Genomic DNA, 18,327 nt, shown 5'->3' with positions numbered 1-18,327 from the left:
AATAAGTCTATCCTAAAGATGAAAGCTTCAAAGCCTGAGGTCATTGACTTAAGTCCCAGACAACAGGCACAGGAATCAAATTCTTGTTTTTGGAGCTGAAGGTTTTCAAAGATCATATGAACAGCACTATGGAAGCGCTGTACTGAACTTAAGACATTTATCCCATTGGAATCAGGAGAGATGGCTGCTGTCTCAACATAAGGTAGTCATTCAGCATTGTTTTGCAAGATAAGTGTGCCAGGAAAGATTTAATAAATTTACATCATCTGAAATAGAATCAGTCATATCTTATGCTGCTCTGGAAGATAAGAAACTATTTTTTAGAGAGATCTGAACTTCATGATAGTTTGTGTAAAAAGCCAATCTGTTCTGATCTCTGGGATATTCCTTACCCAGATTAAGAAGGGGATGTGTTTTATGTTAACAAGGATCAGTGTGGTGAAGAGAGCAGTGGAACTATTCACTTTACTGAGAAGCAATTTCCTCCCCATGCAACGGATCTGGATTTTTTCAGGGTTTGAGGGGGGTTGGTTTTGGGTTGGTTTTCTTTCAGTGTGGTGTTTTGGCTGGTTGGTTTGTTTGTGTTTTGGGGTTTTGTTTTTTTTTTTTTTTTTTTTTCGTTTCTTTTCATGTATTGGTCTTCATTTTCCAAACTATAGTTCCTACCACGAACAAGGAAATCTGAAGTGAGTCACATCTCAGCAACTTCACCTGTCCCACAGCATATTGCCTCCCCAATTACTGTACCAGTTGTGCTCCTGTCTCTCTTAGCATCTCCTACTCAGAGGTCTGGATAAGAAAGTGAGGTAATTTCTTCCTCCTCTTCTCTCAGCTGTCTGTGTCTCTACGATGGCACTGTAATCCTGGGTGTGGGAAGGAGATTGACAGACATCACTTTCATGTTTGGAGTAAATTGCTTGAATAGGCCTGGCTTTTGCAATAAACAGATTCCTTTTGCACGTGCCTGGAGGGTCCATAATGCTCTGCATAGTTACAGTTCAAGACCCTGGTGGAGGCTTCTCATGTCTCCTGTTGTGCCCAACCATGTCTTGCTCCCACTATTCCCCTCCCTGCCTCCCACAGCTGCCCTCCCATGCCCCGCTTTTGCAGCAGAAGGAGCTGGATGTAGGTAAGCAGCCACATGGGGAAATACAAATTATTATATTATTATTATTATTATTATTATTATTATTATTATTATTATTATTATTATTATTATTATTATTATTATTATTATTATTATCTGCATTAGCATTAACAGAACAAAGTTCTCCCTCTTGTGCTTTGTTGGCAGAGGCCCCTTTGGTTCCTGCAGCTCCTGAAGCTGGCTCCAGGAGCATTTCCACCTGTTTTGTGGCCTTTGTGGTAGGCAGGAATGTTGTGGTGCCCCACCTCCAGCCAAGACCTGTCCACACAAGGGTTCTGGCACAGCAAAAAGCCTTGGATGGAGGAGAAATGCAACGTGCTAGAAGAGCAGAAAAGAGCTTTTTGCTGCCCAGCTCAAGTGCAGTTCCCTCGTTCACCCTGCCATCCTTTCTGAAATGCAGTGGGTACAAACCAGAGATGTGTTGTGGAGGTCTCTGATGAGCCCTTGAAAGAGCAGGGCACTTAGAAGCACACTGACACATCCTGTGCTGGGCCATGCAGCTGGGCTGTGTTTGACATCCCCAAAATCACAGGGAAGACAGGTCCTGCTCGTATCGAGTGTGCAGCAGGGGCCCAAAGAGTTCAGGGGAGCCCCAAAAATCCCAGAGATTGTGGTGGATCCTAAACAATCATTTCTACAATGGATGGAGTAGTGTCCCTTCCCAGCTCCAGCTGTCATCTGCTGCTCAAATGTTGTTTTCTTATTTAATTATGAATGTTTATAATATTAAAGCAGAGGTTTACTGTGCTTGTAGACTGGCTGAAGGATTAGAAAGGATATCCAAAAGGGACATATGAAGGTCAGTTGGAAGTGACAGCTCTGTTGGGACGCCCAAAGATGTTTAGGACTGGCTTTAAATAAACAGCAAGTTTGAGAGAGCTGCTAAAGCTTGTCACAAAATACCAAGCATGTCAGTATCCCACTCTGTGTCTGGCAAAAACAAGCATATCAGCAACAGGAGAACCTATCCAGCTTTGCTTCTAATTTATCAGACCCTTAGACACATTGAATGTGTTCCCAAACTATCTAATTTACTTACCTATCCATAAAGTGGGATCATTATTTATATATCTTATCCGACCAATGTTGTACTTTATCTTACATTTCCAATCAACATATAAATGTTGACTGTCTAGTTCAGCTTAATGCAAAATACAATATTGTGGCCTAATAATCAGTTCTTAGGAAAATGAGAAGGCACAGGATGTTGAGAATGACAATAAACAGGTGGAACAGTTAGATTGTGGACAGAGCAGAAGTGTTGAATTTAGAAAGGCAGTGGAAGGTTTCACTGAAATTACAGAGTCCTCAGTCTTAGCTATTCTTTCTTTTCTTATAGTATTTTAAATGTGGATTCTTCTCACTCACCCTACATGTGAATGCATATAATTTTGTGCTATGCATGAAATAGAATTACTTCAGTGAAAGGGAGTGGGGATATCTCTTCATGCCACTTCCTCACCATGTTGGTTTGACTCCTTGTCACTGTTTGGAATGAAATTTGAGTTTCCCATACTTTTAATCTTAAACAAATAACCAATATTTTTCAATTAATAAAAATTGTATATATATGTAGTCATATACATATTTTTTATATATATATATATATACACATCATCATATACATATTTATATATATATATGTGTGTGTGTGTGTGTGTGTGTGTGTGTGTGTGTGTGTGCTAAATGCTTCAGGAATCTTTACTCCTGCTATTTTACTTTTTTTCCTAAGAAGACGAAAATCACTTGAAACAATGTAGTGTTAGTCCATCAAAGAAATGCATACTTCTCATTGCAAGAGGATTAAAAAATCCATATAATTACTACTTCATGCATTTTTGAAAATGCAAATGTAAAAATGCTTTGCTGTTTGATATAGTTTTAAATGTGAAGATTTACTTCACATTTAATGCGAAGTAAATGTGAATATGTACTTCAAAAGTAATGAACACTAGAATAAATGAATAAATAAAACGTCATAGTCACTGTTCATATGCAAGGGTCTCTACTCTCTTTATTACCTAGACATAAATGATAATTACTAAAGAAAGCAACACAGAGGTTTACACTTTATGCATGCCTCAGGTCACTTTTTAATCTTGGGAACCTCATTCCTCTTCTTCTATCTTCTTATGAATCTCGCGGCTCTTGGCTCGGAGCTTGTTGACCTGTGACTCTGCAATGTCAGCCCGCTCCTCGGCCTCCTCCAGCTCGTGCTGGATCTTGCGGAACTTGGACAGGTTGACATTGGACAGCTCCTCCTGTGTGGGGAAAGGGAGTTGGGAAAAAAACAGGCAGCATATCGGACGTTTATTATCATAAAACTGGGTAAACAAAAATCCAAAAGCCACAGCTGGGCTAACAGAGCAGATTCAAAACCAAGATGAGAAGCTGCTCAGGGTGTTATATGTGTCAGAAGAGAAAAGAATATTGGAATGTCAAAAAGATATTATACACAGCATGGTCTAGGCAGAGTTCATGTCATAGTCCTGAATACACAGGCTGACAGCTGTTTCTGGCATCCAGAGCAAGGTATAAGAAAAGAAATAGAGTGGGAAATGAGGCTTACAGCAAAACACTTAGGGTTGGAGAAGTGTACTTCCTCCCATACCCAGAAAGTCTTATTCTCACAACCCCCATTGTATCAAAATATCATCATGTTGCTTTAAAACAGTCAAGGTTTCAAAAAGCTGTACAGAGGAAAACATGACTACAGAATTCTACCTCCAGGCAGAAGAAAGTCTGGTTTGGAGAAACTGGTACTTACAGCCTCCTCAGCTTGTCTCTTGTAGGATTTCACTTTCATTTGCAGCTTGTCCACCAAATCCTGCAGCCTCAGCACATTCTTCCTGTCTTCCTCAGACTAAAGCAGTTGGCAAACAGAATAGACAGTCAATTCTTGGTTCTGCATCACGTGAGGTTAGCAATTCCCCATGGGGATGGTGTGGGCAAAATGTGACTCACTGTGAGAAAGCCCAGTGAGAGCAGGAGAGCTCCTGCCTTACCTGGTAGGTGAGTTCCTTCACCCTGCGCTCGTACTTGCGCACACCCTTCACGGCTTCAGCGCTGCGCTTCTGCTCAGCATCAACCTCCCCTTCCAGCTCCCGCACCTGCAAGGACAAGCCCAGCCCTGCAGCTGCCCTGGCAATGTCTCTCCAAGGACAGACACGCTCACTCAGGCACAGCCCCAGCCCTACACACCCTGGCCTCCAGCTTCTGGATCTGCTTCTTCCCTCCCTTCAGTGCCAGCTGCTCGGCCTCTTCCAGACGGTGCTGCAGGTCCTTCACTGTCTGGTCCAGGTTCTTCTTCATCCTCTCCAGGTGGGCACTGGTGTCCTGCTCCTTCTTCAGCTCTTCTGCCATCATGGCCGCCTGATCAGAGCAAAAGGTCAAAGCCATTTTGGGGCTGGAGATATTTTGGGCAGAGTACATTCATCATCAGCAATGCCAGGAGCACCCAACTCACATCTGTGATGGCCTTCTTGGCCTTCTCCTCAGCATTGCGGGCTTCCTGGATGGTATCCTCCATTTCACTCTGGATCTGGGAAATATCTGTTTCCAGCTTCTTCTTGGTATTGATCAGACTGGTGTTCTGTTGAAGAGCATGAGCATGATTTATTTTTGCTACCTTGCAGTATCACATCAAGTACAGCATAAGTGGATTTTTTTAATATAGATTGTGCCATCAGATCACATTTGATTCCAAGAGAAGTACTGTTGTAGCTATCAATTTCTCAGGTATGATGTGCTTTGGTATCCTGTGAGCATCTTCTAAGAAGTCTTTTCTCAGACAACAAGTAAGGAATTTAGACTGAAAAATTAACACAATGCTTTCCTTACCATTTTCACTCTAGTGACCAGAAAACTTTGAGATGGTTCTATAGAATACTTATAGTAACATTGCTTAAGTACATTACTGACAGAGTTAGTGCAGTCCTATTTTGTTCATGGTCAGCCTACATTTGCCTTTAAATTCTCAAATGGAAATGTGAAAGGTGTTGAACTCAAGTAAAAGAGTAAGGACCTCACAAACTTCTCTGCATTTATTAAGGTATTTATACTGTAAATTCCATTCTAATGGAATTCATACTCTATCTACATCTGAAACAAATTCTTAATATTATCTATCACCTATTACGTCTTATTTACTGTGAAAGCCCCTGCATTTAAAAAAATACTGTTACAGCTCTGCCAGTCTTAAGTTCATTTACATGTATGGAGCAATATTATGAATATTAACTATGTTTATTAACTGACCTGGCTATGGAGGAGCTGAACTCTCTCACTTGCATCCAGAAGCTCCTGCTCAGCCAATTTCCTTGACCGCTCCGTCTGCTCCAGGGCTGCCCGGAGCTCCTCAACTTCAGCCTGCAGCAGGTTTGCTCTGCGCTCCACCATGGCCACCTGCTCCTTCAGGTCATCCTGTGCTCTCACAGCATCATCCAAGTGCAGCTGAGTGTCCTGGAAAGAGATATACAACAGACTGGGAGGTGTGTGTTTTCTATTTTTCCGTCTGTGTTTTCTCTTTTTCTGTGTTTCTTATTTTCCCGTCACCTTAGAACTGAAATAGTCGTAACAGAGGAAAAAATTTAGCTGTGTCAGAAATCAGCACATTGTGGCATACCTTGAGCACTGCCTGGGTGTTTCTCAGGTTCTTCTGTGCCTCAGCAGCCTGGCGGTTGGCATGGCTCAGTTGGATCTCCATTTCATTCAGGTCTCCCTCCATCTTCTTCTTCAGCCTCAGGGCTTCATTCCTACTCCTGATCTCAGCATCCAGGGTGCTCTGCATTGAGTCCACGACTCGCAGGTGGTTTCTCTTCATCTGATCAATCTCCTCATCTTTCTCTGCTATCTTCCTGTCGATCTCAGACTTCACTTGGTTGAGCTCAAGCTGCAGGCGTAGGATCTTCCCCTCCTCATGTTCCAGGGAGGCCTGGAAAAGTGGACACAAACATTGATAGCATTGATAAAAGTTCTTCTTACATTCTAAGGAATTGCAAAATATTTTGTGAGATCTCAGCTGTTTGCACTCCCCAGAAAGAAGAAAGGGCAGCCCAGGCCTTTTTAGCTCTATTTCCTCGTTTCTTTCCTGCAGACACCAGCGTTTACAGTCATATACCTCAGCTTCCTCCAGGGAGGCTTGCAGTTCAGATTTCTCCTGCTCAATCTGCTTCTTCACTTTCTCCAGCTCATGAATCGCCTTTCCTCCCTCTGCAATCTGCTCCGTGATGTCGGAAATCTCCTCTGTGGGCACAAAGATCAATGGCATGGTCAGGCACAGAGCAGAATGGGAAGGGCCCTGTCCCACCAAGGTGACAGGCATCTCTGCAGACCTGCAGGCCCAGAGCCATGAACAATGGTGGTAATGGCTGAGAGTGAGAAAGGCCAGGGAGGAGCAGAGGGCCAGGGACTTACGCTGCAAGTTCTTGTTCTCCCGCTTCATTGTTTCCAGGTGGTCCAAGGACTCCTCATAGGCATTCTTCATCTTGAACAGCTCCGTGCTCAGAGAGCGCGACTCCTTCTGCGAGGCCTCCAGCTCAGCCTGCGTTTCCTCATACTTCTGCTTCCATTCTGCCAGGATCTGAAGAGAAACGGGGAGTCAGTACGGCTGTGACCATCACGGGGCCCTGCTCTGGCCAGGAGTGCTGGTGCTGGAGGCCCAAAGACCTTGTCAAAGTTCTTCTGCTTCTTATCCAGAGCAGCACAGGCAGCATTGGATCTCTCCACATCAATCATCAGGTCCTCCACTTCATTCTGCAGCCTCTGCTTTGTCTTTTCCAGGGAGGCACATTTGGCATTGACAGCCTCAACATGCTCCTCTGCGTCCTGCAGGCGCTGGGCCAGCTTCTTCCTGGAAAGCGGTAATCATAAGTAAGACTGTGGCATGCAGCAGCACATTTTTCACAGGAGTAAACTTAGTCTCTTGGTATGGTGTGATCCACATTCACAGAGCGGTTTAAGACTTCTCCCACACAGCCACTGTATTTCCATGTCTGAATCCTGGAACAATCCTGCAGCAGTTCCCTCTCTGCTGGCCTCTCTCTGCTATTCTGTATCTTTCTGCTTTTCAGCAATGTGTCCCTGCTTTCTGTCATATTTTGTCTCTTTGTGACCCCATTCAAAGCAGAGCACTCACATCTTCCCGACAATGCCACAGTGGGCTCCTCAAATTTCCATTCTTACTCTCTGTCAGTGTTCTCCACATTCCCCACGTACTTGGCCTCCTCGAGCTCCTCTGTGCGCTGAATCGCATCCGTCTCATATTTGGTTCTCCACTGGGCCACTTCACCATTTGCCTTGGACAGGGCTCGCTGCAGCTCTGCCTTGGCCTCCTGCTGCATTTTGCCTGATGCATGTTCTTCCTTCTTCTTGTCTCCACTGGCTGCAATTGTTGCAAAGTACTGGATGACACGCTTGGTGTTCACAGTCTTCCCGGCCCCGGATTCTCCGCTGCCAAAGCCAAGAGAGAAGCAGAGGGTGCTGCGTGGTCAGGCAGGAGGGGCCCTGGCACCGGGCAGCCCCGCAGGGACCCGCGCAGGGGGGGTACCTACGTGATCAGGATGGACTGGTTCTCACGATCTGTGAAGAGACAGAGGTAAGAAACAGAGGTAAGAAAAGACAAACAAGAAATTCAAGAACTAGGAGAAAAATAAGAACTGAATTTTCCAGAGGATCCAGGAACAGGAAATAGCGAAAAGTGCCCAGGGAATTCTAATGAGTGTTTTTGATGCTGTCAGCAGTACTGCAGCTCTTAGCGACTGGTTCTATAAAGGAATCACTGCAGAGAAATTTCAGTAGTCTTATGCCTTTCCTGACATTGTCTTTCCATCAAGCTACTTATTTCTCTTTTAATAGGCAAGTACAGGTTATGAAAATATTGATGTTGGAACTATTTTGTATGTAAATTCTTCAGGTGCTAAAAATGTCTTGCATAATATCGAAATTTGGAGGTATCATTAATTACAGAAACATCTGACCAACATCTTTCATCCTTTTTCACCAATATTTTTTTAATTCCTATATATACAGAAATTATGCATTCTTGAGATTATATATCAACAACATTCATTTTTTATTTTTTTTCTATTCTGAATGCATTTCTCAGAGTATAAGAAAAGAACAGGAGGAGAAGTTCTAAAATTCTGCACACCTTTCATTTCAATGCACATATAAGGAAGAGAAAATAAGAGGTGAAAGAAAGAGGGAAAAGCAGAAGTAAATTTTTTGATGTCACTCAATTTAAATGATAAAACTTTATTTTTTTTTTGACATTTTTTTATGAAGCTTACTTTTCACTATACAGTGCAATTGATTTATAGATGCAGCGACAGACCAGTGCACGAGTTCCAGAGATCATTAAAGGCTGTATGTAATTTAGATCACATGGCCATCATCTAGGTCATGAAATCCATTTGCATATTAAGTGCCTCAGGTGAGGTTTACGTAATTCTTTAAGGTAGATCTCTCTGTTTTATTTGTCAGCACTGATGCTTGAAAATTTAAATTTATATTATGCACATCATTTATAGGGTATGTGTCATTTAGCTGCACCCTCTACTCTCCATCTGAGACTAATTTAATGATTAACATACATAAATCCATCCATATATATAAGATTCCATTATAGGCATAAGGTCTACACCACAATATAGGTGATTTCTTTCCAGTGAATTTATATCCTCTAGGTTATGTCCAGATCTTTAGTGATTCTAATGGGAGCACTGACACTCAGCTCTCACAGACCATTAAAGTGCATTAATCTTCCATTAATTTCGCACACACAATTTTTTTTTAAGTGTGGCACCATATTTCCAGAGAATACCCTACATTTCCCTCTACAGATAGACAATTTCAAGAGCAGCTCAAAGGAAATCAAGCACTCACCAGTCAGCATGGACTGATAGGCGTTGTCAGAGATGGAGAAGATGTGTGGAGGGGCCTCCTGGCGCTTCTTGCCTCGGTAGGCCAACACCACCTCGGGGTTGTACACCGGCAGCCACTTGTAGGGGTTGACAGTGACACAGAAGAGACCCGAGTAGGTCTGCAAGGAAGGCACACAGCACGTTGGCTTCCCCTGAGGCTGGCCCAGCAGCTCCTGAGGCTGCCCAGAGGAAGCTGCTCCTGCCACTTACGTAGATCATCCAGGCTGCGTAACGCTCTTTGAGGTTGTACAGCACAGCGGGTTCATGCAGGTGGGTCATCATGGCCATGTCCTCGATTTTGTCATACTTGGGAGGGTTCATGGAGAAGACTTGGTCATCCTTCACGGTCAAGGTCTGCCAAGGAAACAAAAGACCCACATGTATCACTTAAAAGCTCAAAGTGGGGATCAAATGTTGTTCTTCAGCCTTGTTTTTGACTCACCTCTCCCCCTTCAGTCTTGACAGTGACTTTTCCTGATTCCCTGCTCTGGATTGTCCCTTTCACAAAGGATTCTTTGGGATGAGCCACGAAGACAGATGACTTGGCATCAAAAGGTTTGTTCTGGGCTGCAATTCTCTCCTTCTCCGATTTTCGGAGGTAAGGAGCCGCCTCCCCAAAAACAGCCATCTCAGCATCTCCAGAGGCCATGGCTGTCCTCTAATGAAAGCTTGTCAGCAGAGGTGCCTTGTGAAGAGCAAAATGTTATTGGTCATCAAGAAGAATAATACAATTAATACCAATGAGAAAGCTCCTTGCTCCTTGCTCTTTAGCAAATAAATTCCTAGTTAGTCTCCAAAGTAAACTCTTAGGAAAGCACCAATTAAATCCACTTTGATTTGAAGTTAAAAGTACCCTAGTCTGAACTCAAGAGTAAGACTTAGACTTCTACAACATGTAGATCTTGTAACCATAAAGAGATCATCTGAATATTGAGTACAGTTTGGTAAGTCACCCTGAGTTCTGACAAGGTTTGAGTTTTTCTCATAAAAGAATCTAGTCATAGAAAAATCACTCTCTGTTCGGGTCCTTAATTATCAGCCATAAGTCTTCAAGAGAGTACTTTCTTGCTGAAAGGATTACCTTTTCTATTAAAAATAAAAAATTACTTCATTTTTTAGATCTTCCCTACTTCCAACTATCTAGCTTAAGCAAATTCAGCTGGAATATAAGAGGATTTATGAAGAGAATTTGTGCAGCTCTTTAAAAGTCCTGTCCTAGAATATAGATTAGGAATGGATTATTCAGTGTATTACCTTTGGGTAACAGCTTGTATCCTGGAATATGGCCAACCCTGTAAAATAGGAAAGGCACTTGTTTCTTATTGCTGAACAGATTTCCATAAAATACTGTAGACTGAAAATACAGGCATGCATCAAAATTACACTGAAAATTTTTGTTAACATGGGCACTCCCTCATGGAAAGCATTGTTAGAGACAGAAGAAATGAAACAGGATATTGCAAGGATATGATCCTCTTTCTTCAAGCTCATGAAATGCATGCACTTACCTGGAAGCCTTCTGCGGCGACAGGCTAGGCTTGTATCTGGCAGATTTTATAGTGTCTCGTCTGCAGATGATGCAGATGGTCCCCCTTTCTTCGGTCAAAACATTTCTGGCAAACCTTTTTTGGCCAAGCATTGTCTGTCAAACTAAGGGCATAATTGTCACTTGATTTGAATGATATAATTAGAACATTTTTATATCTTACTGACTACGTGAATACATCTATAAATAATTTGTCAAGAGTGTTAAGGAGAGAATCTGGACTACTCAAGGCACTTAGAGAACTTGCATGGTTCTATTGCTGCCTTTCTCAGTGATTTGCTCCTTGACCCATGGTAGTTTCCTTGGTATGTTTATACCACAACTTTTCAGTCATGTAACGGTGATGACAACGCCTATGATGCTTTAGGAACATATGCATTGGGAAGAACAGGGAAAATATGTCAAAAGCTAGCAAATAATGTTGGGAACCATTTTTCAGTGTCATTTTCTAAAAAGCAGGAAGTAAAAATCTATTACAGCTGAGTTTTCTCTAAATGACACTCTCAATAGCTTAAATTATTTGAAATAAAGTGAGTTGGGAGCCTGATCCCAAGTAATGGGAGACTCTACTTTGATATGGAGCTCTTGAATAGATTCCTGAGCTGACTGTTGAGGAATCAAATGTTGCAAATGAGTTAAGGTTGCTTAAAGTATCACCATCAAAGGCATTAGTGAAAGAGAGTTCAATATAAATTTGCAAAAGCACAACAAAGTTTGGTGGCAAGGTTTGCTCTATTGCTTGCTGCAAAGATCAAGAAAAATCTACTAAGAATTCCTTTAGAATGATTTGCTCAACAGCTGGGGATGCAAAGCGTAAGGGTAAAAAGCATAAGAAAAATCATCCTGTTGAGTTATGAGGTTCACAGAGGTCCCTTGATTTCTAAACTCCTGACACAGTCTAGGTGCTGTTGGATCTAATCTAAATACCAGACCTGGTCAACAGTTTGTGTGTAAAGGGTTTTAGCAGGACTTAATAATTGACTAATTTGACATTCAAAAAGTGATTCAAATGGATTTACTGTAAGTGCAACAGTGACTTAATTATAGATCCCAGATAACAACATTAAAACTATACTTACTGTACAGTGCTTGACTGAACTCACACACGCACACACACAGACACAAAGGTGTGTGTATAAATGTTCAAGGGTTGCACCTGTTAAAAGTTCCCTCTGAGTTCAGTGAAATTTTCACTTCAAATGTCTTGGAATTTCTCAGTGGGCAAGAGCTGAATCTCAGGGACTGGAAGATATTGGTCTGGTGAATCCTTTTGTGAATTTTTTGAAAATCAGTCTTCTATTTTTCACAAACGTGAGAGTTCATGAGTTTTGAGAAGCACCCCGCTCTGAGGGAGATACTGGTTGTAGCCAGAATGAGTAATTGAGTTCTGAGGAATGTATATGACTGTTTGCCTTTTTTGGTTGAACAGCAGACTCATACTGAACAGACTGCACTCAGGAGAGATGAAAACTGGGAAGCTGAATTCCTTCCAGCTCTTGCCATGTCCAGCACTGAAGTCCTGTGTTGAAATTTCTCCATGCTAATGCTGTTCAGGGAATTCAGGTTCCTCAAGTTTCCTGCTTCAGGCTCTTCACCAAGTATCTCCTCATTTCTCAGCAGCTGTCCTTTCAGGACAGAAATACCTACTTTAAATAAAGAAGGGGCTACCACACTGCTCAAGCAACTCATGTAACACCCATAGGAGACTACAACTGCTCCATACATTATGGGCAGATGTTATTTTGGGTTCTAGTACTCATTGCCAGTGAGTGCTTGTAGAAATCACTAAGTAGGGTGTGAAAGAAAAGCAGTGTTGACTTACCTGGTTTGAATACAGCTGTGGACATACCTGAAAATAAAGCTGCTTGAGAATTGATCTATGACAATACATGTAATGTAGCATCCTATGAAGGGTTAAAATGGCCCCCAGAAGTCAATATGATTGTGTTTCTAAGGCACATCTCTCCTGAGCAGTCTCTTCCACAGCTGCTGCTAAGTGTGTGCTAACTGGCAGTTCCTGGAACGCAGCGAATTCCAATCTTACAAAGTCTAGACTGCTAATTTTGTTGCTTATGTCCCCAGCTTTCTGCTGGATCCTTCATCCAGTCATGTATTTGCTACAGTCTGAGGTGCCATCTGGAATCATATTTATCACAAGTTCACCCCTGATTCCAATATTCAGTGCTGCCTGTCCAGTATTTACATTGGGCTATTGACATCAGCACTGCCTAAGAATTTCTGGCAGAGCTTGCCTGGTGCTGTTGCCCTCACAACAGATGTCCACATGGCTGAAAACCTCCCTAAGGCAAAGGAGACTTGAATTTCTACTAGTTGTGGAAATCCCTTCACTACTTTGTCTCTTTCAGGTGGCCCATAACAGACCCTCCCTCATTTTCCTCCTGTCTCTGAGAGGATGTCTGCAGCCCCTCAGTAGAGCATTGCACAAGCAAGGAGGACTTTGACATAAAGCATAAAACCTTCACATTTCCTATGTGTATTCTGCCTACACAGTCCATACTCTCCCATGACTATGCTGCTGTGATGCCCACTGTCCTACATTACCTCCATATTCTGATCACATTCCCCTTCTTCCTTGTAAAATTCCTACACTTGCAGCTATTCCCCTGTTATTTCTCAGTTTAAGAGTTCTTCCCATAATGAAGCTGATTTCAGACCCTTCTCATCATGTTAGTAGTCTCATGGCAGATTTCTTTCCTTCTCAGTCCTCAAATACAATGTCCAAAAATCACGGGGAACTCATAGATGAACTTGTGAAGCTTCCAAACACCGTGAAGGCTCCTACTTAAGAATCCATTAGTATATCACAGGACTGCCAGGTGACTGATGTAATCCCATGGCATTAAGAGGGCTTATGGGGAAACCAAGAGAACTACAGTGCAGCAAGGCTGATGGCTTTACTGGACAAATGAATTCAGCACCCTTCCCTCAACTCACTTTTTGAGGGCAGCACCAATAGTTTGTTTTCTTGGTCTCAATGCTTAAACTTTACAGTAAGCAACAATAACATGGGAGAAACCCAACAGGGCACCCGTTCTGGTTTCATGAATTGGTTGGAAGCCCACTGCATTCCACACTTCCCGGAAATTTTAGCATATTTTGGAATGGGGATAGAGACATTCTCTCCAACAGCTCCAAATTTCTCACACAACAAGCTACTCTCTGGGTAAGATACCAAGGTTCTTCACCATGTGCTTCCTCCTTTTAAATCTTTATTTCATTCCCCCCCATTATCAAAATTATTAAAACATTCTCCATTTCATTTTCTTTGGGGTGATTGTTTATTTTCTCCTGTAACTTAACCAATTCTGTTGCAGAGTGAAATATAATTACCGTGGTGTTTCCTTCCTGATAAAAGAATTCTCTTTACAACTGGGCAGAGCTTAGGGTGCCGTGGAGAGGGCAGGTGGTTGGCTTTGCTGAGTCCTCCTCCAGGGAGTGAAGTGATATCATGTTTAGGGAAGTCCACCTCCTTCTTCTCTGAAAGGGTTGTCAAGCCCTGGAGCAGGCTGTCCAGGGCAGCAGTGGACTCCTCATCCCTGGAGAGATTTAAAAGATGTGTGGGGACATGGTTAAGTGGTAGACTTGGTAGTGCTGGGGTAATGGTTAAACATAATGATTTTAGAGTTCTTTTCCAACCCAAATGGAGACCTCGTGACTCCATCACATTTTGGAGAGTACAGGGCAGCAGGAGGAGCAATTGTTCTGATTTCTTTTCCTGATTTTATTTCTGCAGTTTCTTTAGGATACTGACACACCACCTTCATCTCTTTTATTTTCCCTGTGTCTGCTAGACTGCTTGGTATTTGTCCAGAATACTCCCAAGTCCTCCTCTTAGTTATCAGCTAGGATTTGCAGGAATCTTTGAAAAAAAAAGTTTCAGTATAGATTGCCTAAATTCGCTTCTGTTGGGAAATGAGTATTTAGTATCAGTGTCCTTATATTCCAGGAAAAGAAAAAAAAGCATTTTGTTCAGTGCCTTGATTCTGCCTCAAAAAAAAAACATTTATAGACCTAGCTGCTAGAGTATCACTTTCTGGTCTAATGTTTTTTCTTGTCAGACTCTGTAACTCATACATTGTGGAATACTATCCCTCCAAAATAAGTGGCAACATTTGAATTGTATAATCAGGGCATTAACATACAGCAGTTTTGAGGTAAAAAACACATCACCAACACCTCAAAACAGCAGAGGCTGAGATAGTGACAGTGGCAGATACAAAAATAATGTAGTTAAGAACTATACTTTCTTCTAGAAAGAGCAACGGTGTAGCAAGGAGTCTGACTGACTTGCTCATTATTTCCCCCCACCGCCAAAAAAAGGGATCTCAAATCCTTGCAGGGTTTTTTTGTTTGCTGCTGGCCCTGCTGTCATTAAGGTAGGGCCTGCCTAGAGAGATCAGTTTTGTCTGCAGCCTCTCATGGACAATCTGACAGGGAATGCTCAGCCCCTGCTGCAGCAGCTTTTCTGCTGCCCTCTGTGTAAAATGAGAGCTTCTAGAAATGTTAGCAGAAGGCAAGCAGAAATGTCATAGCGCTGCTCTGTAGCAGCACTGCTCACCCCCGTACTTCTGCTGGGATATGACTGGACACTGAGCCCTGGAGAGGGTAAGAGCACATTTTCCATGTTAAAAGGTTGGCTTTCAACTCAGTGTCGCTCCATTAAGGTTCATGCTTTCAATGTTATGTTGAAACATGCTCAGTGTTATGAGCAGAACCTGCTCAATCTGTAATTTTGATGAGACATCTGGTTAGGATATTTGCCATTGAACTAACATTTCTAATAAATGTGGCTGAAGGAATAGGCTGAGGCAATTGCTGGAAGCAATAAATGATTTCTGAGGAAGAACTACTGAGGACCATAACTGGTAAGACTTAAAAGCTACAGGTAAAGAATAGGCCACCCCTTCTTTACCATAGCAAATGTGAAGAAATTTTCAAATTTCTGTGTCTGAGTGTGAGAACCTTTGAAGATAAGGTGAATGTTACAGGTTGGGCATGGAGGGGCTGTGGTGGCCTTGCAGCCCCTTCTGCTCCAGTCAGAAATTAATTTCCGTAGATCTTAATGTGATTTACCTCCACTACATGTCAAATAAAGGGAATGCACCTGTCCTAGGGGGAACTTTAATTATAAATTTGTTTCCAAGTAGGTTCCCACAGAGTGGTATTCTTAGAAGTCTTGGAGTGAGTTTAAGCTGAACATGAGAGGCAAATAAATTGAATAACCGAACATGAGAGGCAAGTAAATCTATAATCTGGGATTAGAGGATGGGCAGTTTCAAGAGCATGCCACTCGTGTGCCGCAATTCACACTCCTCCTTTCTCCACAGACACGTCAGCGGAAGAGGTCTGGGCAGGAGATCCCATCCAGGGGAGGTGACGCTCGGGATGCCCTTTCTATCCCCTGCCAAGCAGCTGAAGAGCTCTAATTACACAGCAGGTGAGTGGGGTGGGCAACCTGGCAAGCAGGAAGAAGTAATTGAAGCAGCAAGTAACTATGAAAGCAGGAAGGAAGGGGAAGGAAAAGGAAAAAATGAAGAAAGCACGGTATTAACCCCTGCAGGAAACTCTGTCATAACCTAAAATAAGATGTCCTTGTGAGATCAAAGGTTTGTGTAGCCCAGCTTCCTGTCTTTGAAAGTGATGCTCAGGAAGCATCATCAGCATAGAATGGCACTTATACAGAACTCTCCTACCTCCAGTAATTTGTATTTATGGAATCCCTGAGCAGAATGCAGTGTCTAAGTACTTAACAGATGGGGGAATTTTAACTGACTAATTTCTCAAATGTTCATTTGCTGAACTCATAAGTGTTCCCTGAACATAGGTGATGTTACTGTGATCATCTACTGACCAAGGCCAACCCATAGAAAGTGAGATGTCCCTGCTGGTCTGCAGAGGAGCAGAGCCCAGAGCAGGGTCCCCTCCATGGCTCCAGGCTGCCATCCCCTGGCACTGGGTGCTGGAGCAGAGGCCTGGTCAGCTGCTGCCCGGGAGCTCCCTGTGACTGACAGGAGCCTGATGGGCCCTAGCACCGGCACCCCCTGCTCCTCTCACCAGGAATAATGCTGTTGGCTTCCTGCCAGGGATCCTAAAGGAACTTTGTGTCAGGTGACAAGGCCCAAGCTGAGGAGAAAGCTGATGTGCCCTGTGCTGTCAGAGCAACAGCCAAGGCCTGAGGGGAACGGCACAGCCACCATCCCTGCTGATGTCCTGGGCTCAGTGTCCTCTGATTGCCCATGGTCACTGTCCCTGGCTGGGACACAGCTTTCCTGGGCTCTCCAGAGGGCACGGGGAGTCAAGGTGCTGGCAGGGCTGAGTCTCCACAACCATCGTGTCAGAGCCACCAGCCCGGCCAGGGCTTCTCCTGCAGCAATGATACTCCTGGGACACTGTAGGCCATACTCTGGAGTATGTCCCTACATCCTTCCCTACATGAGGGCTGGGAAAGCACAGGCTGAGCAAAGGGATATGGATGGCAGCTGAACCTCAGAGCAAGCCCTGCCTCTGTCTTCATCCTCACCCTGACAGGGACTCCAGGATGGCAGCTGTAAAATGTTACACTTTCAAACCTACAGCCCAGCCTGTCTTCCATTTGCTGGTTAAAATGAGAGGGGCAAAGCCCCATCCACCCCAAGGAGCCCTGACTGACTGCTGGAAGTACCAGGGCAGCTGCTGTGCTGCCCATGGGACAGCACATCTCAGCAGGGCATGGCCATGGCACTGGGCTGGCACAGGGCCATTGCATGGGCTCCAAAGGGGAACACTCTGGATTCAGGCTCTGAGCAGGGAGAGCACGCTCGGGCCCCATTCTGGTGTTTAACCTTTCAGCTGGCAATGGAGCTGTGCTGCACTGAGTCTCTCTGGGGTAAGAATAGCAGCTGCTGCCTTGGGACACAGCACACATGTCCAGCTCCTCCAGGGCAGCACGTTGCAGTGCCACACAGAAGGCAGCCTACCCGCCCAGGAATGTCTTCAGGCGCTATTAGTGGAAGCAGATCATCCCCACTAACAGGCATGACCCCGCACAGGAGCCTTGGGAGAGTGGGGCTATTTTGGGCTTTTGACATTGAGCATGAAAGGAGACACACGATTGGCTGATCCTGCTGCCATGGGCCTCCTCCAAATCTCCCTGCAGCGTAGTCCTCTCACCTAGCAATGGCTCTTGTGGAGGCTGAGGGGCAGTTTGGTGTGGCCTGGGAGTGCAGGAGGTGAGGGCAGAGGGAGCTGTGAGTTTGCTGGGAGGGCAGGGCCAGCCCTCAGTGCCATCAGCAGTGCCCAGCTGTGCTCAGGGCAGGTCCTGCCTGAGGGTGTGCACCTGTCCGTGAGTCTCTGAGGTTAATGCTTGTACCAGCCATTACAGCCAACAGAGATACTCACAGATTTTATGTGCCATCTAGACTCTACCCAGAACTACCTGAAGCTTTGGAGATGCCCTCAGGTGGAGATGCCCCAGGAGGAGCAGCCAGCTTCTAGGTCGGCTTGGGCAGGCAAAAGTTCATACCAGGAGGCCCTGGCTGTAGTGACAGAACAATACACCATGTGAGACAAGGAGAAAGACTGCAGGGGATGAGGAGGGAGGAGCAAGGTTAAGAGTCTGCTAAGGAGCCCTTGGGAAAAGTTGTGCAGTGTCATGAGAAGGAAGTACTAGTCTGGCATCTCTGCAGGGCCTTGGGTGGCTTTCTGAAGGTCTG

General features: G+C 44.0%; 1 protein-coding gene across 1 annotated transcript; it reads right to left on the bottom strand.

The window, feature by feature from the left end:
• Positions 1 to 3,135: 3,135 nt before the first annotated feature.
• On the bottom strand, positions 3,136 to 10,640 carry LOC115911175 (myosin-1B-like). Its single transcript, XM_030961945.1, has 17 exons — positions 10,578 to 10,640; positions 10,324 to 10,361; positions 9,512 to 9,754; positions 9,280 to 9,423; positions 9,032 to 9,188; positions 7,699 to 7,726; positions 7,364 to 7,597; positions 6,815 to 6,998; positions 6,563 to 6,728; positions 6,267 to 6,391; positions 5,772 to 6,080; positions 5,405 to 5,608; positions 4,614 to 4,739; positions 4,349 to 4,519; positions 4,153 to 4,257; positions 3,915 to 4,010; positions 3,136 to 3,408 (listed from the first exon to the last, which is right to left on the bottom strand). The coding sequence occupies exons 3-17, from the start codon at positions 9,716 to 9,718 to the stop codon at positions 3,256 to 3,258; spliced, it is 2,409 nt and encodes an 802-aa protein (XP_030817805.1). The 5' UTR covers positions 9,719 to 9,754; positions 10,324 to 10,361; positions 10,578 to 10,640; the 3' UTR covers positions 3,136 to 3,255.
• Positions 10,641 to 18,327: the final 7,687 nt, after the last annotated feature.

This window comes from Camarhynchus parvulus, chromosome 18, assembly GCF_901933205.1.
Source record: "Camarhynchus parvulus chromosome 18, STF_HiC, whole genome shotgun sequence".
Classification (NCBI taxonomy): Eukaryota; Metazoa; Chordata; class Aves; order Passeriformes; family Thraupidae; genus Camarhynchus; species Camarhynchus parvulus.
The sequence above is the reverse complement of the archived record's forward strand: the minus strand, read 5'-3'. Positions and strand labels throughout refer to the sequence as shown.